This window comes from Dermacentor albipictus, chromosome 1 (assembly GCF_038994185.2).
Source record: "Dermacentor albipictus isolate Rhodes 1998 colony chromosome 1, USDA_Dalb.pri_finalv2, whole genome shotgun sequence".
Lineage (NCBI taxonomy): Eukaryota > Metazoa > Arthropoda > Arachnida > Ixodida > Ixodidae > Dermacentor > Dermacentor albipictus.
This window is the reverse complement of record NC_091821.1, coordinates 252,133,954-252,158,015: the sequence shown is the minus strand read 5'-3', so window position 1 is coordinate 252,158,015 and position 24,062 is coordinate 252,133,954. Positions and strand designations below refer to the sequence as shown.

General features: G+C 48.2%; 2 protein-coding genes across 5 annotated transcripts in view; one reads left to right on the top strand and one right to left on the bottom strand.

Moving 5' to 3' along the window:
• The window catches only part of LOC135901226 (receptor expression-enhancing protein 1-like), a 306,997-nt gene that overhangs the window by 147,258 nt on the left and 135,677 nt on the right, over positions 1-24,062 (top strand). For all 3 annotated transcript variants that reach the window (XM_065430927.1, XM_070531165.1, XM_065430935.1), the window contains one exon: positions 1,794-1,880. In XM_065430927.1, the coding sequence (XP_065286999.1) occupies positions 1,794-1,880 (87 nt within the window). The remainder of the gene's footprint in view (positions 1-1,793; positions 1,881-24,062) is intronic.
• Kdm3 (Lysine demethylase 3) overlaps positions 1-24,062 on the bottom strand; it is a 291,755-nt gene that overhangs the window by 180,316 nt on the left and 87,377 nt on the right. The window contains exons 1-2 of one of the 2 annotated variants that reach the window (XM_065430852.1): positions 503-574; positions 170-310 (exon numbers count right to left, since the gene is read on the bottom strand). In XM_065430852.1, coding sequence (XP_065286924.1) covers positions 170-310; positions 503-559 — 198 coding nt within the window. In that variant the 5' untranslated portion in view covers positions 560-574. Of the gene's footprint in view, positions 1-169; positions 311-502; positions 575-24,062 lie in introns of those variants that run through there. The other variant, XM_065430826.1, reaches the window with a different exon arrangement.

Sequence of the window (24,062 nt, the reverse complement as noted above, 5' to 3'; positions counted from 1 at the left end):
ATATGCGCTTGAATGTCTACATTTTGCGCAGTGAACTCTAAGGTATTGAACGTCCAAGTGCGTTTATAAAAGCTCCCAAGTCGTCACGGTCGTGATGAGGCGGGCACACGTGCCGAACCAGCGTCATCCGCCGCGCACCTGCAGTGAGGGACGGAAAGAAGCCACTCACCAGTGCGGGACTCGGCGATTCATCGGAGTTGCGCACATGCCACGTCAGGGTCTCCTCAACGAGAAACGCCGCGAAGGGGTCCTCGTACACACGGATCCACTCGCGCCGCTTCCAGTCGGCGTTGTCAAACTCAACCAGAACCTGCAAGGAGCAAACGGTTACCGTCATTTGATATGTACAGCACTGGACAAGAAACTGCCACCGCCCCGAGTATCGAATGGAATTTTAGCTATTGCAACGGCAGGGCTCCTTCCTGCCAACGACTGCACAACGCCGCAGAAAAGCGCCAGGAGAATGAGAAAAACGTCATGGAAAGGGCATTGTGGCGATCACCTGGTTCGTTGCAGCGTACATGGCTGCAGAGTTGGCGGCACAGTGAAGGCCGCTCATATGCGCACAGCTTTCGGATGCGAGTAAGCGTATATGGATTGAGCTCCGCCGCTCCCGTAGCTCCTTGTAGCTTACCACATACTGCGCCTTTCGTCCTCGCACGCCTGTAAAGCCACCTTGCGCTTTCAGTGAATCTCATGCGAACCAAGAACGCAGATGTGCGGCATAGAGCGGCAGAATGCGTAAGAGCTACAGTGCATCTCACGAGCAGCGCACTTTAAGCCGCGGTTTTGTCTGTTTTATCGCGTCGTTCATGTCGAACGGGAGCAAAAACAACTTGGCAAAGTTTGCCTCTCCTGCTGCGTCATGGTTCGGATCCACCATAGCGACCGCGGGACGAAGCACGGCATCGCACCATACATAAAACACGGCCCCGGCAGTGAAGTCTGCCAGAAGCAAAAATGTCCTCCGGCCATTAAATTAACCGCGCCCACTGTACCTGCAATCCGACGTCTTTTTTGTGGAAGTGATTCGGGCCTAGAAGTGATTCAAAGATAATCATTAGAAGCAATATCACCCGTGCGGGCGTAGTGAACGCGATCAGTGGCTGAAACTCGGATAGCTTGACAGATATCAGAGCGTTCCTGTGAAAACGTTCGGTTAAGAGACCCAAGAGTCATCTAAGTAGGCAGTGCGTGAACATCGCTCTCTTAGGAACACAGCTACGTAACTCGTTTAAATCGAAACAAATGTGAACGGCTTCAGCCTCCTTTCGAACCAGAACGATTACAGGGGCGGTATTCTAGGGCGATTACTTTCGGAGATACAAGTTCACTTTCGCGAGACTCAGCAGTGGGTGTGTCAAAGTATACTACCGGCAGCGCTTTTGGCACTTTGTGTAGATAGCGAGCTTGGCACAGCGCCGGAAACGCCGTCGGCTGTATGTGCGGACAAGTCCGGTGCCGAGTCACGCGAAATCTCGCGAAAGTGAAAACATGGGCTCTATTCTCGACCGGCATGGTAAGGTGTATGGAATGGGGCAGTGTGTCGTCCGTACGGAAAAACTATGGGAGAACTGGGGACGCTTTTGCGATGACGCCACCAGTGAGGCGCTGCGATCGACCGGCGTGCCTTGCGCGCGAAATTTAAACTTGTTGTGCAAAACTTTCTGCATTTATAAACTAAAACGCTCTCAAAACAGAACTGAAATTTTTATAATTTGCAAAAAAATAATAATACAAACTGTTAAGATACATAAATAACGGCGTCTATGCTTGCACGTTTTCGACCACAGATCATGCAGCGTTCCTGATCGTCTGCTCAGCCAATGGCTCAGCGTTTCGTTTGCAGAAGACAAACACTCGTCTGCTCGTTCCGTTCGGTAAGTACGCATATGATATATGATTTTAGTATTACGAAAGACACGAGGATGAAAAGCCCGGAAAGAGCACCTGCACTGTGCCTGGTCAGTTGCACGGGATTCCTTTCATTTTGTATCAGCCAGAAAGGCGGTCGCCAGGTTTCACTGAAGAAAGAAAAAAAAAATACTGTTCTGTGACGAATGCAGCCGCTAACGTTCAGATATTTCGCTCCATAAAAGGGCACCGAGGGGAAAGAATACAGCCAATGCTCTCAATGTGCCCGATCTAAAGCAGCCCGGAGTTGTGACCGTTATTGCAGGAACCTCAAATGCATGCACGCACGCACGCACGCACACGCACACGCACACGCACACACACACACACACACACACACACACACACACACACACACACACACACAGAAAACCCAAACGAGGATAGCCGATATTTTACAGTTGACATTAAGGTACAAAGATGGAGCTGGAAAAGTCATGTAATGCGTAGGGCACCTAAAGGGTGGACCATTAGAGTTACAACATTGGTGCCAAGGGTAGGAAGCGCAATCAAGGACGACATAAAATTAGGTGAATGACGAAACTAGAACATTTGTAAGGGCAAGTTGGAATCAGCTAGCGCAAGGAAGATGTAATGCGAGAGGCCTTCGCCCTGCCCCCTGTGGACATAAAGATAGGCTGGTAATGATTACGCTCATCTGCAAATAAACTATGCCTTTGCAACAATTGAGATACAGCGGGAGATAAGCAGCTCAATTGACCTCGGTCGTAAATTTCCCAACTCCCGGCTGTCATATATGCAGGACGCAAGTCCAACAGAACTGAGCGCAGTGACATGACATATAGACTGGACGCGGATACCGTTTGTTTCCAGTGGATGCGCGTTGTAAACGTTGCAAGAACATTCAGCGATTCAGCACTGGACCCCGATAAACCTGGCCAAACCAGAAAAAGTAGACCTCCGCGTCAGTGTCGCCTTCGCAAAAAGCAGATGCGCCATTGACAGTAACCTGCGTGTGTCTAGACTAAGCAACATGCGGTACACATTCAGCAAGGTTCTATGCTTAGCAGCACCGTTTTAATACTTTCTACTGTCGCAGGGACGAAAGTCATAGCTGCATGGGAGAAGCGACTTTCTTCGCGCAAATTACCTTGAAATGACCTTTGACGTCCCAGTGCATTGTGTACATTTTGTAGACTACTGAAGACGACGTCCTTATAGGTGCGGTGCTTGTCCGCAGAAAAGACACCGCTGCTCAGTGATAATGTGTACAGCATCGCGCGACAGCTGCAACGTGCCTTTTGCTGACCGTGCATCGGAATACGTAGCTATTCAATGGCATATACGCTGGATTCTGGGGCTTCGCAAGGTGCGTCATGTTCTGCCAGTGGAAGTTGTTCTTGCTCACGGGCGGTCTCCTCGCCTCGCTTAGTGCCGTTGACAGCAGTATGTCAACGTACACTTGCAAAATGTCAAGGCGCTTCGCAGCTCTCAGCCGCAAGGAAACCCGCCGCAATCATCCTGTCTGTGAGAGTTTTTAAAGTACGCCTATTTGTCATGTACATAGTGTACAGGCAACAACAAACTAGTCGGCGGACTTGCGCATTTAAAAGCGCTCTCACGAACGACGTTACGATTTGCAACGAAACTGTTGCGTTTACGCCGTCGTGCCTTTTCGCATACTCCTGGGGCAAAGCTGGAATCTTGCATGTCTAAAAAAGTCGTCTGACCTGGCGGCTTTTTTTGTTTTGTTTTTTTTCTGACTTCGCTCAATCATGCATGACTGCATGGTACAAGCCTTTTGACCTTTCGGCGGATGTCTTGGCGCAGGCCTGGCGCAGGCCAAAATCTGAATTGTCGCAGTGTTCAACATACATCTATATACCAGATGTAGCATCAGTTTTAACTGAAGTAATGAATACATAATAGCGGAGTCAGCTTCATGCATGCGCATCAATGAGTAACGCAGGCTGAAATTACCAAAATAGTTTAATCTCCATTGAATGACTTTCCAATTGCGTATATCGCGGTATAAACCTATGTGTCCATTAAATGGACACGTAGGTTTATACGTAGGGACACGTAGGACTTCCACCAGGTGTTGCGCGTCCGACGCGCTACAAACGACCAATAAAAATATTAATATTATTATTTTTAAAGCAGCACAGCCAACAACTGTGCTGGGACTGGACATTACCCGAGGCTTACTTCTGATCCGGCATCAGGCCTCCTCGAGTGAGCTCTGGTGCCGCGATGGTACGAAGAATACTAAACTGAAGCACAAACGGCACAACATAAAAAAAAGATCGTAACGTGGCAGTACATTGAAACATCGACCGGAGAGAAATGCAAGAAAACAGCCAATGGAAAGCCGATGGCATCGTCTATAGCCGTGGCCATGGCAGCTCCACTGAGTTCCAGGATGGTGACTATGGCAACGGTGTGCTTCAGGTTCTGGTTCCAGTTTTACTACCGAGGCAGCATAAAGGAAAGGAGGCTTTCGTGCTTTATTTGGCGCAGGCTTGCCACAATTTTCCGCCAAGATGCCTTTTTGGGGCAGTTTGGCGCAAATGACCGCTGTCTCGACAAGGAAGGCCTCTAGCTGCCTTGCTAAAATTTAAGCTTGATGGCTGCTGGACGGCAAACATGACTGACGGCTCTGGCTCGACCTTCGACATAACCTGACGAGCGCTCTCTGAATCCCCGGGATGGAATAATGTCATCGAGCGTTGCTGCTTACGAGACGTCGCCCACTTCTGACGGCATATCCAGATCTCGCTCGGGGCAGGCCCGTGCGCGCAAATACAAGCACGGCCACAACAAGCGGGATCCTAAGTGCCCATTCGTGTCACAACAATATAACGCCTATTGCGTCCTTGGCGTCCACGATACAGCCGACGTGTATCGATAAGGCTTTCTTTTTTCACCTATTCGGAGGACACGCAGCAAGGCATATATCAAGTGAGGAAAAAAAAAAAGAAACGAACAAAAGCGCATCAAATAAAAGCATGCAGCTTTGTGTGATACAGGTACTGCAGAAATGAGTTGGCGCATTTGTTGTCTGGTATCCAATTGATGAAATCATCTGGGACATTCGGCTTTGGTTTCCCTGACCCATCCTGCGCCTAACATCCTGCATCACAGCGCACAGCCACAAAAGGTGACGAATATCGGCCGCATAATAATGTGCCGCGCACTTAGGACACGTTGCAGCCTTGTCACTTGCACATCCCCAAACATACGTGACATCAGCTGCATGGGCCACACTAGCCTCCGGAGACGCTCCACCCGGGAAAGCTTGAGGAGAAGGAAACAGACACACGGTGCACGTGCGTTTCGTCCTAAATTGGACTTGGTGGGCTTGGAGAAGAGCTAGGGGGGTCAGACGGAAGCGAGGCTGTGGGCTATCAGTTAAAGATGGCGAGTGAGCCATTTGGTCGGCCAGGCTGTTGGGAAAGGATTCCCACTATGTCTCTGAACCCAGTGAACTGCAATAAAGAAATGGGACGACTTGTTTAGCCAACGTATTTTTTGCAGATTTAGCATGTGTTTGTAGCTATCTCGAGTTTCTTCGACGCACCCATTCAATTACTGTAGATATTAAGTTCCGCAACGTTTGATTACGCGCTGGCACACTCGAAGGCATCAAGTATGACTTGTAGTCCTAATAACAAGGAATCTGGCGTTTCGGTGGATTAGGTGTGTGCATACTTAATTCCAGGATAACTGTGCTCACGGATGAGATCCGTTCTGCCCGTGGAATGACCGCTGCATCCGTATACACCACACAATGAATGGCCTTGAAATGCGGGAGTCAGAGCGTCTGATTCAGCCAGAGTGACAAGTTGGCTGATTACATCAGCGAAGGTTGATTGACTTGTTTGCGGCAAGAGACGCCAAGCACCACGGAAGAAAGTCATTCACACACACAGTGTCATGGTCAGAGTGAAATGAGTGAAGAGCAGCCGAAACCGCAATGCGGCTGTCCTTCAAGGATTCTGGCCTTGTGAGTCAAGTGCTCCGAGACAGTGTTAAGCTGAGCGTGCTCTTGCAGAATTGGAATTGGGTGTAAGACGAGGACGCGCGGACTTCCAGACTTGCCCATTGCGGAGCAGGAAGTAAGCGGCTGGTAGGCAATGCGCGGTTGGAGGACTGAGCAAACGACGCGGCGAGCCATCTCAGCACGCGCTCGCAAAACTCTTCTGTGGGCTCAAAATCTAATAACAGTAGCAGTAAAGAGTAGGAACATGACTGCTATTTTTGCAAGGAAGGTGGCACAGTTGCAAAGAAGGTGGCACAGACGCATGTGATTAATATAGCTTCAAAGTAAAAGCACAAAAATAATTAAACATTGAGCGATCAGCTAACCTTTATTTAGAATTCCCGAAAAGGAAAACGTTTAGTTCTAAGTCCGTTTTAAAGAACCTCTATTTTTTAAAACGTTTTGGGCCAATGATTTGCATAGTTTACTGGCGAAATAGAAGTGCTCCATGGTTTGTTCTGATAGCCATTACTTGAAAGCTGGTATGACGACGATGGACCCAATCAATGGTCAGAAGCTCTTCGAGTATGCGTAAAGATATACATCGGTTCGCATGGTGTGCATTCACTGAGGATCTCAATTACATACGCATCTGGCATATTGTTAACCGCTGGTGTTTCTATTTCTTTATTTTTTTCTCCTTCCTTTGCGTTTACTAGACACTACTCTTGCTTAATGTAAAGCCATCTTTACTGTTCGTTATAGCTAATGTTTTTCAGTGTTATAGTTTTAACGCTTGTATAACGTTGCGCCACTCTTAGAATGAATGAATGAATGAATGAATGAATGAATGAATGAATGAATGAATGAATGAATGAATGAAGCCTTTATTATAAGGAAGGGGACGGCTCTAGGCCGCTGTTGAGGATTAGGTGGGAAAGGAATGTGGGATCCCGGGTTGTTGGCTGAAGCACATCTTCATCTCAGTCTTTGATCTTCCGCTTTATGCAGACTCTAAATGCATGTTCAGTTCCGCCGCTCTCGCATGTGCTGGTCGACCCCTTCTATACTACTCGAAACAAGCCACTTTGTCTGCCATATGTCGCAATGGCTTTCTGTGTTTCAGGGTCACCGGATGTCATCTACCCTACACACCAACGAACTCAAGCTGAGTTTGGGTTATTTTGGTACGCAAACGTTCCATAACGTACACACGCCGCTTAATAGTAAGAGAGAGAGATTCGCAAACCAAGAGGCACTAACCAATCAGGCCATACCAACCATTATAGCGGCGGGGGCCATTGCTTGCTGCAGACACTAACTAGTATATCGGGCAAAGCGGACACCCGAACTATCGAGTAGACACCGATATTCAGCGCACAAGCACTGACCACGCGTATTAATGCTCAGCTGCGGCGATTGGGTGAGAAGCGGCCCATTCAGCATGACAAGAAACGGAGCGACCAAAGCCGCCCTCCGACACCAGGCAGGCCCAGCCAGACAGTAGCGGATCATGCATTTGCATGCGGCAGCGAACCCGAGATGTGGCAACGCCTTCAGCGTCAAAAGAACTCCGCCGGCAGCGTGACCGAGAAAGAGCCCCCTTTAGGACCAGCGAAGCGGAGGCACCCTGTCCTTGAGGGGCGGCCAAGAGAATCAATCAGGGCCTTTCATCCCGAAGGGCTGCGTCCATTAACGGCACGCGAGAGGACGCCGCCGCTGACCGATGGACAGGGCCGAGGAAGTGACACCGCCGCTGCTGCCATGGCAACAACAGCTCGCAAGCTGCTGTTCGCGACAGCTAGCCTGGGTGCGCGCACTCGTGCGCCGGAAATCGCTAGTTGCGCGCACCACAGTTTTAAGGTGCCGTGAAGCAATGTCTCGACGGCAGCGACAGGCAGGCGCATCCAAAACTTTGCCGCTGAAGGTGTTGGATCGAAGCAGACTTCGCGGAAGCTGGCCCACGTCACAGCTTACGCAGTGCTGCAGGCAAGTCTGAATATCGCAGGATGCTCCGAGGGCGGTCCGCTCGACACAGAGGCCCGCGAGAGCACTCCACGTTGCATTTGCAGAAAAAGGGAAGCAAAGGTCTCTTATCTACGCAAGACGTCCAGTGTGCCAAGCGAATGGATTCGAGGGAAATCCTACCCGAAGAACCTCTGTGACTGCGGAAGGCTTGCGAGACAAATAAGATCTTCGCCTCCACAGAAAAGAGCAAAGATGCGGAAAGTGCGGCAGCGTGTATGTTGCAGTAGATTTGGACAAATGGCTTCATTTTCACTGAGCAAATTCGCGTGACTTCGGATAAATGCGGCTGTTCCGCATTTACTTTCTAAAATCCACTGGAGTGAAAGCTGCCTAGGCTTCTGAAAGCAACTCAGAATAAATATGTACTGTTATTATATTCATCCACACTGGACGTTGCATGCAGGAATAAGACTTCGATCGGACTGCGAGAATTTATTAAATACACTCCCTCTGTGCATCGACTCCGCTCAAAAATATTTCGGAAATCATGGTCTGCCACAGAGGGTTTGTTCATTGTATGCTCGTTCAAACCTGCACGTTCTCACGCCTAAAGGGTCTATACGTAGTTCATGAGGGTTCCAGATGCCTGCACCATATACTAAAGTAGAACAACATAAATAATCCATGGTAACCTAAACATGGAAGTCGCTAGAGATACTGGCTGTAGGCAAAAATTATAGTGAAAAATTAGGACCGCGGCCAATCGCTAACTTTTGGTATCTGATCATGTGAACTCCCGTGCATGTGAGAAAAAATAAAAATAAAAAGGGGGGGGGGGAGCACCTGCGATTTTATTAGAGGCTGCGTTAAACAGGCTAGGCTGATACGGACCACTGACGCGCTTTACTGAACCTCCGAAGCAGGCGCCACGCGAAGAATAACGCCAGGGATACATTTATAATTGTGTACTATAGAATCAGACCACTTTCGAGAAGAGTTGACTGTTGGGGCTAGTTGGTCGTCCATATTTGAAGTAGTAGCTTAGCGCAAATAAAACCACGGACACAAGGAAGACAGACAAGGACAAGCGCTTGTCCTTGTCTGTCTTCCTTGTGTCCGTGGTTTTATTTGCGCTAAGCTACTACTTCAAATACTTTAGAGAAGTGCTTGTTTTACTGATGTACGAGCATGATTTATACGATCGCTTGTTCTTCGTCTCAGAGAGGGGGGGAAACCATGGCTATTCCTCTCTCCCCTTTAAGTGCACCAGAGGCGAGGGCGCAAATTCCACCGGTGAAGACGAACAGGGACATTTACGGGTGATGGAAAGAAACGCTCTCGATTGTGCGACTGCCTCAAATCAAAGCATTTCCACTTGCCCTAGCACCCACTATACAGCGGACCCCCTCCGCGCCCGAATGGCTCGGGGTCCCTGACCCGCCGACAACTGTGCCCCCACAATGTGCGCGCGACAACCTTGGGAGAGTTCCGCGCTCAAAGCACGCGGGTCGCCCGCTTCCTTCTGTGCGTGCAGAGCGCGCCCCGTCGCGCGGCAGCGACTCGGGCGCAGAAAATAGAACGAGGAAGGCATCGAAGGAAGACATCCGGCCCGGAAGCACGCGCTGACATAACACGGTTACCGCCAGCGAAAGTGGGTCCCCCTGCCCACCCCTCTCGACCACCACCACTACTACTACTACTACCGAGCCGCCGATTTCGGGGTCGCCGAGCCACGCTCGAGCGCCCCTCGCAGAGTGGGGGCAGCAACGGGGGAAGTGGGGGAGCCGGGACGCCATCGACCGGCGCGCCGAGAGAGCAATGACCCTACACTTCATCAGCGCGGGCAGCCAATCAATAACTGGGCGCACCAGGGTGTCGCATTCCGCCCGCGACGCCATACAGCCCACCTTGGCGACGCACCATGGCCCGGACCACGCGCGGTTAATGACCCAGAAACCAGAGAACGTCTCGTTGGCCAACGCCGAGCACAGCTGCAGTCGTCGGCTCCGCGTTGAGGAATGCCACGCACCGCGACAGGGAGCGCGCGACGTCGTCAGCGTAGAGAGCTGCTTGTGCGTCCGTTGGTAAAGAAAGTATAGAAGTAATTGCGCAAGAAAAAAATTAGGGAAACACGCCATTGAAGTCTCGGGACGCCAAATAGGCGAGCAACAGTTGAACTTTTGTCTAATGAATGAACTGCAGATTATGGCATTCCACGTGACAAAACTGCCCGACGGTCTCAACACAGCCCTCGCCCGCAAGCGTAGCCCTCACGTTAAGTCACCGCTGATTACTCAGGGAAAATTGGCACAATATGCTTTTTTGCAGTACGTGCACTTCACTGAAAAGGGCACTGTGCACCACGCATCGGCGGGTTTTCAGAAATATGGAAATGCTCAGACGAAATAGCAGTAGAAGCAACGAACGTTTTCTTGCGCTTTTCTTTTGCACTCGCTGGAATCCAGAGGCTTATTAGTATTCCTAGCTCAATATACAAAAAAAAAGAAGCAGAGTTTTGTTAAGCGGGGATGCTCCTTTGAAATCCGTCTTCGTTAACAATAAAGCCAACTGGATGAAATTTACGGAGAAAATAGTTTAATCTCATGTTTTTGCATACGTTTTCATTTTCTAGATATCGTATGTTTTTATTGTGCTTTCTGGAAATGCTAAAGGTATGGCCTCTTCTGCAACCTTAGGCATTCACATAGCATGCCTAGGAGAGTCCTAAAATATATTGCAGTTCTTAAACAAGAAAATTGCAAATGAACGGAAAAAAAAAATGTTTCAGCTTTATTTCAAAAAAATTAAATCTCGGCTATTATTAGGGACCACTGATGACTGGTTTCCTTAAATGCACATGACCAATATTGGTGCAAATCAAAATAGGGCCTACATACCTGTATTCTACACATGATGCACTGCACATGTGCGTGCACAATTTTGCTGATATTTAGTTGCATTAGGTAAGAGAAATTATTTTGCGCACACGCGCATTGCAACACAGCTCAAGAATATATATATATATATATATATATATATATATATATATATATATATATATATATATATATATATATATATATATATATATGCTGAAAGGGACACTAAAGGGAAAAATGATTTCTTCTGCATCAGTAAATTACCGTTCTACAACACCAAAAACACCACTCTTACAACGATAACAGGTTTGGTAAGCCAGAAAAAGCGCAAGAACGAAATACGGGTGGCGACGCCTACTTAAGTTCCCGCACCTGGGGGCTGTGATGTCATGGATTTTGATGGCATCTTCTAGGGCCTACTAATTACATATAGCGGTACAGACTGACTACATTGCGTTCTAAAGGAACCAAACATTAAACATAGCAAGTTTCGGGAACCTTTATTCAGCCAATGCGGCCCAAATGCGAAAACATACTTTGGAATCCCTGACGTCAAGCTGACATACCAGCGCTGGAGTTTCGGCGCGAAATTCAAATGCTGATACTTGGACCTTCATTTTCTCATCTAATAATCAAACTATTTTTTAGAAATAACTGCCTGCAGGGTTCTCAAACAATGCTTCATTAGTCTGAACTGATTTATTGTTTCGCTTTAGTGTCCCTTTGTGTATCCTAAGCATGCTTATTACTACTGCAAACTATCAAGTTGCACGATATTTATTAGGCACGCTGGCAAGTTTTTCCAGTGGAAGTGCAAACCTTTAAATTAATCCTGCTGCTTGGGCGGCACCCTTATAACTCTTGCCAGCTTCCTTCTCCAGACAGGCTTACTTTGCTGCACTGTGAGGACGACATTTAGCTTCAGCTGTCTGCTTTCCAGACATTCTTATTCTTCTCTGGTCTGTCTGTCTGCTCAGAGCGAATCAACTCCCTAGTTGGACGAACGCCCAACTCCAGTAGAACCTCCTCGAAGCTTTTATGGCCTTCGTTGAACCGCAGTATGGCGCGTCAGCCAAAGTTAGCCAAGCGGTTCACCGAAAAAAAGAAAAAAAAATGGCGCGAGACACGACCCCCCGACTTCTCAAAACTAAATACAGTAGGTCTGATAATATGCAATTATATGACCTACTGCGTTTCATCATGTTTATTCTTATTTATTTTTTTCGCCCTCAGTTTGGCTAATGTTAGCTGAGGAACACGGCAGAAGCAAATCTTGTTTTGGGGCACCGGGGCCAAATTTCATTGTTGAGGGACTCAGCCGCGCTTTTTGGTTTTTGCGCCAAATGCAGCGAGACGAGAGCTTTTTGCCCGCCAGCCTCTCGTGTAGGAAGCATATCCTTCGCCTGAGCACTGCTGAAAATGAAAAATGAGCTCGGGCTGCACAGCGAGGGATAGTGATAGCTAGTTTTACACCAGAAAACCTCACCATCTAGATAGAACTTGCGTTGTAGCCTCACCAGCCGAGCATGAATGGAAAAATGGAGCCCCTACAGCTACCATGCCTCGATCGGAGTAATCTTTAGCAGCCCTCTGGCTAAAAAAGCGCCTCGCGTTTGTTTGTTTGTTTGTTTGTTTGTTTGTTTGTGTGTGTGTGTGTTTGTGTGTGTGTGTGTGTGTGTGTGTGTGCGCGCGTGCGTGCGTGCGTGCGTGCGTGCGTGTGTGTGTGTGTGTATGTGTGTGTGTGTGTGTGTGTGTGTGTGTGTGTGTGTGTGTGTGTGTGTGTGTGTGTGTGTGTGTGTGTGTGTGTGTGTGTGTGTGTTTTACATGGGCATAGCATGTTGGAGCCTAAATTTGCGATATGAATGTAAAAAAGTTTTCAAAACAAAACTGCAATTTTCCGACCCGCATCTCCACTAACGGATTTCCTTACAGTAGTACATAAACTGAAGCTTGAAATATTTGCGAACCTTGGCCCACGTTGGGGATCTCCGCAGGAACCGGTTAAACTAGCTCTTCATTTCTGTATCTGAGGAGCGCGAGTCACTTCCTTCTCTAACTTGGCCTTGGCGCGGTAAACTGAGCGTAAAGAACCGCACGACTGGATAGTTGACGAATCGTTTGCCCGAATCAGAATTCATTATTATTAAATGTCCAGTAATGCTACATGTATTTAGTACACAGAAGTAGGTCCCATAGTCGAAGACTGCATCCGAACCTGCTGTTCAAAAACAAGTATGATAGTTAAAAAAAAGAAGTCAAAGCAACAGTAGCGGAGCAATGAGGTACTACACTGAAATTAAAAGGAAGCTAAAAGAACAAAATGCAGAATTGGTTACAAAGAATAACAAAGTTTTACCATATATCTCACGGTGCCAAGACAGATGACAGTGCAAAAAAAAGGGGGACCGTTGTAGATGTGAAAAAGGACAAGAATTTAAGCGCACACTGCCGCACATCATGTCGGGCGATTAAGTGGTATGTCTACCAGCATCCCAGTGCTCTATCTCGCCCCCCCCCTAATAAAATAAACACGATAAAAGTGGAGGCGGAGTACGCGTAGCTTGGTGCTACCTTGCAGTGGTCGATTACATCCAGGCCACGTGCGAAGGCTGCCCCTCATCACACACACACACACACACACACACACACACACACACACACACACACACACACACACACACACACACACACACACACACACACACACACACACACACACACACACACACACACACACACACACACACACACACGATGACCCGATGCTCGCTCTCGTTGCACAGCTGTCCCGCAGAGCGTAGGCCCCCAGTCCTGCCTCGTTTCCTGGCTTCCATTTCACTCCAAATTTAACATTCATTCCCCACTCTGACAGAAAGTTTCGAAGCAATGTAATCTGCTGAAAGGCACGAAAAAATAACGAGCAATACAACTTGATAGAGTAGTACCATGCTGATTTGCCATCGGCTTCCTGTTCTCACCGTATACATGCCAGACAGGACACCAAGAACTAAAGCGTGAGTGCACATGACGACCTCCGCTGTGCCTAAGAGCCGCGCTATAAGTGGTGGAAGAAAACGAGAAGACGAGTGGCGTAAGCAAAATTTGTAACACTGCATATGAGTTCAGCGGCGCTACTGCGGAAAACGCCACACAACATTGTTATATATAAATATAAAAAGAAATAACAGAAAGAAAGGGGGCGGGCGCAGACAGCGTTTCATTGTATGCATGAACAGCTGCACTTCTGAAATATGTTCCGTAACCTAAATACCCAGTTTGCAATACGCAGACGCGACGCGTGCTATGTACACGTCAATGTAGAGAAAACCGAACAATAGTAACGCTCTAGTGAGCGATGGAATGTCACGCCCTGAGGATGACCCTGCAAAATGGGTATCGCAAGGGCCTGCCGATTAACACGCGGTCACTGAACGAAAACAAATCCGCGAGCAAGAAAAGCATAGCGGCCAAAAGTTTGGCAGTATATATATATATATATATATATATATATGGCTGCACTATTATGGAGTTGGAATGTAGGACACGGCTTGCTCGCCCTGTGCGTGGAAAGCGCCGCGTTTCGTCACCGTGACGTTGCACGCACGCTTTAGCATTGCGCAACCCATAACTCTCTTTTATACGACGCAGGAACTACTGCGAAATATCATTTCTGCGCGTTGACAGGGTGGGACATATTGGGCCTCTTCGATTGTCAGTCGCGGACTGTTGGGACTGCTGTTCCGCATTCGATTTTCTCGAACAGCCTCGGAAGCTCCGCGTGTATCCGTCCGAGAGCTACCACAATCGCGTTCGTTTTTCGCGGATGGGAAGTTCCGGACTGTGCGCAGGACTCTCGGAGCTGTCAGCAAATTTCTTTTTTTTTTCTTTGCTCGGATCAGCGCAAACAGCTAGCAGACGACGGCTGTCTGAAAAAGTACGCGTACGGCGTTCGCCTCCATGTTGTGAGCCGTGTGTTGCTGCGCACTTTGCGCGTTCCAGACGGCAAATATATAGTGTTGTGCACTCAGCTATCGCGTCTGTTACACCGGTGCTTGGTGTGCCATCACGCGAGCTTTCCATTAGCCGTGTAATTGATGCAGCTTTAGACTTCCATGCTTTCTTTTTAAGAGACAAACACGACGATCAGGCGCATGTGTTTGCCTTTCTTGATGGATTTCGCTAAACCGGTTATGCTCATTGTTATACAGGGTGTCCCAACTAACTTTCGCCGGAGTTTTAATATATGCAAATGCCACGTAGCTGGACAGAACAAAGGTAATATTGTTTGTTGTCGCTTGGACATACTCAAACTATATTTTTTCATTCTACCTAATTACATAATTAGTCTCAATTATTAATCAATTTCTCAAATATTATGGTTAGATTAAAAGTGCCGATGAGAAAATTGTAGAGTGACATGAAAAACTCCCGACACAGCTTTCTCTTGCTCAATACATGCTGCACAAAAGAGTTTTTCCGAGCGTGAAAGCAGCCCGCGAATACGTGCGAGGTGCCTCAAGCGGTCAGTCGCGCGGTAATTTTGCGTGCATTCGCGGGCTTCTTTCACGCTCAGAAAAACACTTATGTAGCACGTATTGAGCAATATCAAGCTGTGTCGGGAGTTTTTCATGTCACTCTACAATTTTCTCATCGGCACTTTTAATCTAACTATAATATTTGAGAAGTTGATTAATTAATTAAGACTAATTAGGTCATTAGAACTGACGCTTTGCAATGTAGTGAGCGCTACCTGTCGCACAACAGGCGAAGCTGCAGCGCTCTGTGTGCAAGAGTATGTGGTTAGAAAGCGAGTTTCGTTTCTGCCGCGGCAGCCACGTGTGTGCTCCACTGGGGCAAAAATAATTGAAGACGCTGTCACGCCGTTCCAGTTTTCGTACATGACATGGACCTCCGACTTCTCGGCGCGTACCATTCGAACTGTTCACGTGTGGCAGTGTCTGCTCTCTAAAACTGCCACTATTCGCCAGGCTCATCGAGGCTCGGCGCTGAGGGAAGATTACGTTAAAACTATCGTATATTCGGAGGCTGCCGATGCGAACACGGGCCTGATGCGAGCGACATGCACTCCTTCAACAAAGAACACGTCGTCGAAACACACGACGCCGATGTGTCGCCGAGTGTTCACACTTGGTTTCGCAGACTGGCCGCGCGCAGCGACCACCATGCAATAGGCCTTGCGAGGCCTTATTTGCTCTTTGCTGCCGAACGAGTATAGAGAGAACCAACTCTGTGTTCATTTAACTGCGGCATAATTGTCCAGGCGCTAAACTGCTCACGAAAATAAACGCTTTATGACTCGCGGCGTTTTCATTGCAAGCGTCGTCGGGTGCTGCTTGGACATCCATGAGCTATAGGCCTATATATATACCCGCTCGCGATCGGTGGCTGCCGACAAAGGCAGCGGGCCGAGCGTGATGCTCCGCTTAGGAGAGTTTACCGTACTAATATGTCCAATCTGCAACAAAGTTTCACGGAGATGTCTTATTATGACGGCCCTCTTTAGCGTACGGTAAATACAGGAAAGTCTCAAACGGCGCGCCATTCTCTTGACTGCATGCATGCAACTTGCTAGCAATTGAACGCATACTTTTTGTGAACTCTTTAGTGCATGCACGGATATTAAGAGGCTAAATGAAAATACATTTGAGTATCTGTACACAGTCAGCAGAAAAGAGCAAACCAGGCCAACTCCGTCGCACGGTGGTAGCTGCGCGTCGGCGACACCAACTGCATGCCTCGGATGGTGTGTTTCGATCACTTCGGCGGCGTATAGTGCTGGGTGCCGATTGTCATATAAGGCGCGCTTTCGACATCGCTTTATAATATTTCTTATAATTATATTTCAGCGACAACTGAGTGACACCACTGCGCTTTCACAAGCTCTGTCCGTCGTCGTCCATTTTGAGCTTTCCACATTTCCGGCTAGATGCGGCTGCGTTTAAGGGCGTCTCGAAGCATAGCAGGCTGAAGTAACCTAGCGGCGCTGGCATATGACAATTCAGTAGCCGCAAGTAGCGCGATGAGAACCCGCTCTGCGAGGAGCGAGCTACTTGTGTGCCGTAATGGCATTTCCGGCCGTCGCTTATCCATGCTGATTTCGTCGTCAGATAGCTCTTCTCGGACGGAAACCGAAATAAACTCGCGCTCCGTTTGCTAGTGAAGCAATTTGTGCACAATACGCAACACAAGTAGCCGGCCTTTTCACGAAAATACCGCGATCAAAACCACCACAAACCGGTTTCTCAAGGCGCGCTATAGGGCTGCATTGGTTGTTCGTCTGCTTATCGTATCTAACGATGTTGAGGGCGCTCGTGACAGCCGTGTTCGCGCATGCGCAATAGCATTTTCACAAACCGTCAATTAGGCAGAATGAAAAAAATACTTTGACTATCTCCAAGCGACGGCAAACAACATTACACCTTTGTTCTGTCCAGCTACGTAGTAGTTGCATATTTTAAAAATTTTTGGCTCAAGTTAGCTGGGACACCCTGTATGTGTAGTAAACAGGTTGATTTCGCTTTTCAGGCGACTGAAACTGGTGTGCGAGGAAGCATATCATATCCCATGCGGCTATTTCACCCTGGTAGCTGGAGTCGCATACAATCGGAGCTTCGCCGATTGCTTCACATATGCTGATCCCTTCTGTTGTCAAGTTCGAGCGTTTCCATTCTGACGTGCACGATTAGTAGACTGTGTACACGAGCTCTATCCTAGGAGTGCGTCGGGCGTTTCGTAGACGGTCTCATGAGCTTTGAGGATATCGGCGGCCGCTTTCTGCGAGAAATAATAATAATAATAATATTTGGGGTTTTACGTGCCAAAACCACTTTCTGATTATGAGGCACGCCGTAGTGGAGGACTCCGGAAATTTTGACCACCTGGGGTTCTTTAACGTGCACCTAAATCTAAGTACACGGGTGTTTTCGCATTTCGCCCCCATCGAAATGCGGCCGCCGTGGCCGGGATTCGATCCCGCGACCTCGTGCTCAGCAGCCCAACACTTCTGCGAGAAAGGCGACGCGGTGGATCGCGATTTTACATACGTTCGTGTGGTAATTCCGCTTGAATCTCGCGGACAATGCGCTAACTTAATTACAGAAGTGCCACGATGAGTGAGAACGCGACGTAAACTACGGTTTGCGAACACGTGCTATGCGGTTAGGCTGCCACCGTTCCGCTCGGGAAGCTTTATGGTTGTGTCGGCGACGTGGCCTTCGAACCTGCACCATCTCGGAGGCCACGCTAATGAATTCGCTGGGTAGGGGCGCTGTCTACGAGCAGATGACGGCAGCCAAAAAAAGAGTGACCACGGTGCTGTCGAGTGAAACCTCTCCGACAGCTGGATCACGTGACTAACGTGCCCTTCTGTAAGGGCTAATCAGACCGAAAGGCTGAGGTTAGCGGGCAGTCTGAGACTGCTGCATACTCGCAGAGACCCATTGAGCATCGTGTCAAGCAGGCTTCAAGAATCGCGTATCAAGAGCACGGTACGTGAAGAAATTCTCTAGATATTACGGGGGAAAAGTCCAGATCATGGTGTTTTTTCTTTCTTCTTCCTTTCTTATTTTTGTTTCTTTTCTTTTTGGTATCTGCTCCCCATTCAAGACGATCGGTCTAAGGTTACTGAAACAATGCGCCTTGTACTGTCGTAGGGAAACGGACGAACATTTCCAGCGGGCCATCCGCGCAAAGAACCGTTGCCGGGCGAAAATACGACCGACGCCGCCAGCGAGCAACGCAGAACACCGCGGAAACTTCGCGCCGTCGGCTGGCGCACGTGCAACACCGACGCGCAACCTGCGGCAGCGTCCGTCCTTCGCGCGTGCTCGCGCAAAAGACGGTGAAAACAAGCGCCAACGGCTTAATTGCTCCAGCGGAAAAAACGGGGCCTTCCCGGCGGACACGCCGCACATTTTTTTTTTTTTTTTTTTTTTTGTCCTCCTCTCGGCGTGGCCTCGCAGACGGTGGGCAAGGGGGGCGAGCACGCCGAGACAGACGTGGCGTGGGCACCTTCACTCCACTGAGGAGGCCTCGAACGGCGCGATGCGCTCGGCGGCCGGGAGGGAAAAAAAAAAAAAAAGTTCGGGCCGAACCAAGAACGCCAGGGAGCGATCGCTTTGCTATGCGATGGCAGTGACCGTTGCAGGTGGTCGTCAGCAGGCACTATCACTGAAATAGACACGCAGAGCCGCAAGAACGAAAGCGCCGGGCGGATAAGGATAATGTTGTTGCTTGGGGCATCGACACCGAGGAATTCATTGACGCCACGACACCTTTCGCTTTGCAGAGGCGACTGACCCATATGGGACATGTTAAGCCTGAAATACTTGCAAGCGAAATTGACTTTGGATAGAAAACTGAGCTGGGAATCGAACTGACGCCCTGCGAACGAAACAGAGGTGCCAGCAAGCCGGGTTGCTTGCAAAAAAGCACGGAGGGGGTTCAAGTTAAAAAGAATCACCGGGAGAACGTACAAGATAAAAAAAAGAAACATTGTGAGCTTCTGCTTAATTAAAATCCATTGATTTTAAAGGAGCAGTTCATTGAATTAGGTCATCATTTTTCTTTTTACAGAAACTACCGAAAATCGGAAAGCTGAAACAAAACGTTAAAAAATATACCCCAGTTCTGTAAACCATATCAATTAGAACACGTAAAGTGGTCAAAACAGTTACGTTATACACCACTCTGATATTTACCAGTAATTTGTGAACGGAACTTCTGCGAAACTCCCGTAAACAGTAAAACGATATGTAACGATTGCACGCAAGCTGCGAATACATCCGATCTGTCCGCTTCATACGATCTAATCGATGCAGCTTACAGGATTGCAATACGTTTGCTTCCGTTCCTCCATGCTGCGTCATCCACGAGCGTGCACCAGTTCGCCCAGACCTCGAGCTTATTTGCAATATATGTTTCTGGTGCAGAGTTTCAAACAGTTTGTGCTCCTTCTTTCTTTTATTTACCTATTTGTGGCAATATTCCTAAAGGAAGTTGAGTGTTTAAACTAAGAGACCGTGCAAAAAAGGCTGTGCTGATAAGTTAGCGCGAATGCATTGCGACCCAGATTTTGAGGACGTATTTCTCGAAGGAGGTGCTACGCCTATGATTACCGCTATATGCATGGGCGTATGATTACTGCTACATACATGGATCTGGTTTCATTACTGTTAAGTTTCAATTCCACAACTGAGGCATGTGCCCTAACGTCAAATAAATAAATTAACACAGTAACCTCGGTAATTAGGAAAAATTTCCCCGCGATTTATGGCTGCGATGCATTCTACAAGTGATCCAGCTGACATGACAGAAGTGCATTTTAATAAGTATTACCACTAAAACAAAACGCCTAGTATGTTCGCATGAAGGGAGCTATGAATTGAGACCCCGACAACGTGCATCGCCCCCAAGGTGTTTAAGACCACTTAGGGGGCAGCAGCACAAGGGCCGTGAAGGACAAGGAAAATATTTGCGAAGGCTTCGCACACAGACTCGCTGCTTTCATCAACCTTGCGCGCAGCAGTAACTATGTAAACGTCATTTTCCGACAGACTGAGGATACATCTCCGAAAGGAAAATGAACTAAAGAGAGAGGTACAAAGTCTGATCGACCGATAGACTACACTTCGAGGATGTTGTCCGGACTTTATTGGAGAGAAAGTATATTAGAGGAAAGAAGGAACCTTGTTTTTTAAATGACTTTTTGGACATAATGCCAATACTATGGTGCCCGCAACTTACAGCCCGTTCGGACCAGTCTTGTGCAGAAATAAATAAATAAATAAATAAATAAATAAACTGCGGGAGGGCTCCTGCTAAATTTCGATCACCTGAGCTCCATGTGACTTGCACGTAAGTACGCGAGTGTTTTTGCATTTCGCCTCCATCGAAACGCGGTCACCGCGGTCGCGATCGAAACCGCGACCTCATACAGAGAAAGAATGTGAAACCAGCCAAGTTGGGCCTTCGTTCTAGTCCACAATGTAACTATCGTTAATTAATAAATGCCTAACCATAGTCAGAAAAAAACACTGCTACGTAGAGTCCGTGGCATCCAGGGGACATGCATGGAACGGGGAATGCACAGACGGAGAAGCATTTGGTCATCCACGTGCTACCCGATGTTAATTATAATGCGCATTGCTTTCAGTCCTTAAGATTACCTTGGAAGAGTTTGCGTAAAATAGCTTTCGTGAAAATTGAAACCAATTTGATATGCACAATAACTGTGGCGTCACAGACGACGAAACGCTCAAGTGAACTTAGAATACCACCAGTTGACATGAAAATGCATGAAGCAGCATCAACACGTACACCTAACGCCATGTAACACCTTCGCCTATGTTTAGGCTGTATTTTTTTCCCTCTGTTACGACAGGGAACACGTGGAGATGGGTTCATTTTCCACGGACATAGGGAGGTACTTACACAAAATAGAAGATGGCGGGGGGGGGGGGGGGGGAGGAGGAGTATATCTTTACTACAGAAAATTTCTTTCAATGGAAGAAACAGATCTTATTTTATTAAAAAAAGTGACTTTTCGGTTTATGGTAAAACAGGGTCTTTATTAATTTTAGAGGAAATTAGTCCCTTTATACTACGGTAAAAAAATGTGTCATTAAAGTTGTGGGCGAAATCCGATTTTTTTCATCTCTTCACAACCCTCAATCAATATTTGTCTGCAGCTTATCCAGCCACGCAAGTATAGGCAACCAGATCTCGTATCCGCGAGCCAAATGGTCTTCGTTTCTGGACAAGACAGGGCTCTAATCAGGACCAGTTCAGACACAGACAAATTCGTAGGGTGGATTCTTGGTTTTGTCGCGTAGTGCCGGATGTCTTGTCAGGTGGTCACAGCTTATATGTTCTACGTAGCGTGCTTAGCTGCACATTTATAATTTGTTATAGCCGCATTCCAACATTTCAGTCTCTCAAACTTCAAGAAAGCTGCAGTAATGCGGGGCTCCCTCAGTGTAATAAACCATATAGCAATTTTTTTCTGTAAATTTACAGAAAAAGGCATTATTTTGGTGAAATCACAGAAAAACAATCTACAAAAACAGAGAACATATACAAAAATTGCCATTCTTTTCCTGTTTTCTTTTTTTGTTAAAAAAATTTCAGCCGTGTATCAGTCGGTTAATAAAGAATATTTGAAAAGTGATTATGTCCCTGAGCGGTGTTGATGTTTGAAGAGGATATTAAAACAACGATCTTAAGACGGCGGGTATATTACTATTCTTGCTGTATGGGGCATAAATTATGTGCATTAACGCTTTGTGTTCCACACGCCCCTTCTTAATACGCTATGCACGCGTTGCAAAACAATCGACACTTGGGTCACACAACAGAATGCAAAACGTTCAGCGCTTGATGGCGCGACGCCCCTTGCGTTCAGAAGAACGTCGTGTGTTTTGTGAGTGAATTCAGTTGTCCTCATGAATGCTGCGTAACTGTGTAAGGCATCTACGCCTTGCTGTCAGGAGGCCTTCAGGGCGTCACTCATTGGTGAACACTTAAACTACAGGGGCATTCCAGGAGCTGCATTATAGCCCAATCACTTCGATCAACCACGCAAGTTTCCCAAAGCTCAGAAGCGCCTTTTTATATGCATATAACCTTGAACATGTCTCACCTCGTTCCTAAAGAAAACGCAAGTTGAAGAGAAAAGAAAAATAGTAATTGTGATCCACTCGATGAAGCAGTGGCAAATGAGTCGTCAGTAGAAGCGGAAGAAATGGCCCACTGATCGCACGTTTGCCCCAAACTCGGTATAGAGTTAACACCAGGCAGCCGGCCACCACATCCTGCAACTTTCCTAGCGGCGGCTACAGAGAACGCACATACGCGAAGAGGAACGCACGTGTTCGTGGCATCGCTGCTGCGAAGCACGTGACGGACGAGGTCTGTACACGAAGGGAGGACGCAGAGAAACCGCCACCACGTTTCCAGAAAAAGAAACCCTCGGACTGAAATGGCCTGCACGTGATAGAGACGGGCGAGAACAGATGAGATGGCGCGGAGAAGAGCGACACGCAGGCTGCAGCGGAGTCAAGGCAATGCGCACGCTCAGCCATGGGCGTTTGAGCGTACTATGAAACAGGCAGGGACACGGCTGAGAACAGTCACGGCGTCAGTTGGATTGTTTTCTCTAAATTACTTGTATTTCTGTTTTCGCGCTGTTTGTTTCCGGCGCACAGGCTCAAAACCGAGCGGTGCGGCGAGACGTGCGGTCCAGCCAAGGACAGCGGAAGCAAGAGAGGGAGCGAAGCCATCGTGGCGCCTTCAAACGCACGGGATAACGTGACTGCTGCCGAAGGCGTCCGATGTACCCGGCCGCTAGAAACGGCGCGGCGGACCAAAGTCACGTCGGACGACAGGAGACGCCGAACAGGTTCGCCTCCTCCTCTGCTCGCACGAAGGGGAGAGCCTTTGCGGAACGTCGTGTACCGTGCCCGGCGTAACACGAACCAAGCTCTGGCGGTGACGTCAGGGCTCAACGGCTCGTCGCTGGGAAGATGTGTTCGGCAGGCGGCATCTTCTCGCCGCTGGAGTCGTCGTCTTTCTGCGCGGCGTCTTGTTCCCACAGCGAGCGCAAGGATAGAGACCGGCGGGAAACCGACTCATATGGCCTCCCACGTGATGCCGGGCGGGCTTCTGCTGCAGGACGTGAAACGCGACCGCGCGCTCACCGCCAGTCCGAACCGCGCGCCTGTCTCGCGACAGGATGATCGGGCAATGCGAGCACCCTCACTGGGCCAACAATACGCGGCGAGCGGATGCCGCATTTGAGACGCCGTGACAGGGGGTGCACGACCAATCCCATCACCAAACATGCGTGCAGCGGGCAACGCCTCTCTGAAGCTACTCCTCCGAGGTCTGCCAAAACCGCCTTTACATTGCAGCCTAAAGTACACAATTCTGCGTCCATAACTTAGTCAATGCAGTGCAATACGCACACCAACTGGGAACGAAGAAATTGATTTACTGAGTTTTTGATACAGTTGAAAGGGGGTTTTACTTTGAGAAGCCTGAGCTAGCTACACGAGAGAGACCGCAAAGGCCGGCTGCGGATTAACGTTTACCACCTCATTCCTTTGATTTTTTTTTTACGTGAGCATAAATCTAATTACATGGGCGTTTTTTGAATTCCGCACTCGTCTTAATACAGCTGTAGAGGCCGCGACCTTAAAGTATGGCAGTACGCTCAGAATGCCACCAAACGGTGCGCTGCCACAGTGGATGACGAACGCGTATCAGCAGTACCTCCAATTGATTTCGATTGTTAAACCGGCGTAGAGCATAAAACAAGGTTACAGAAATATCTTCCTCTC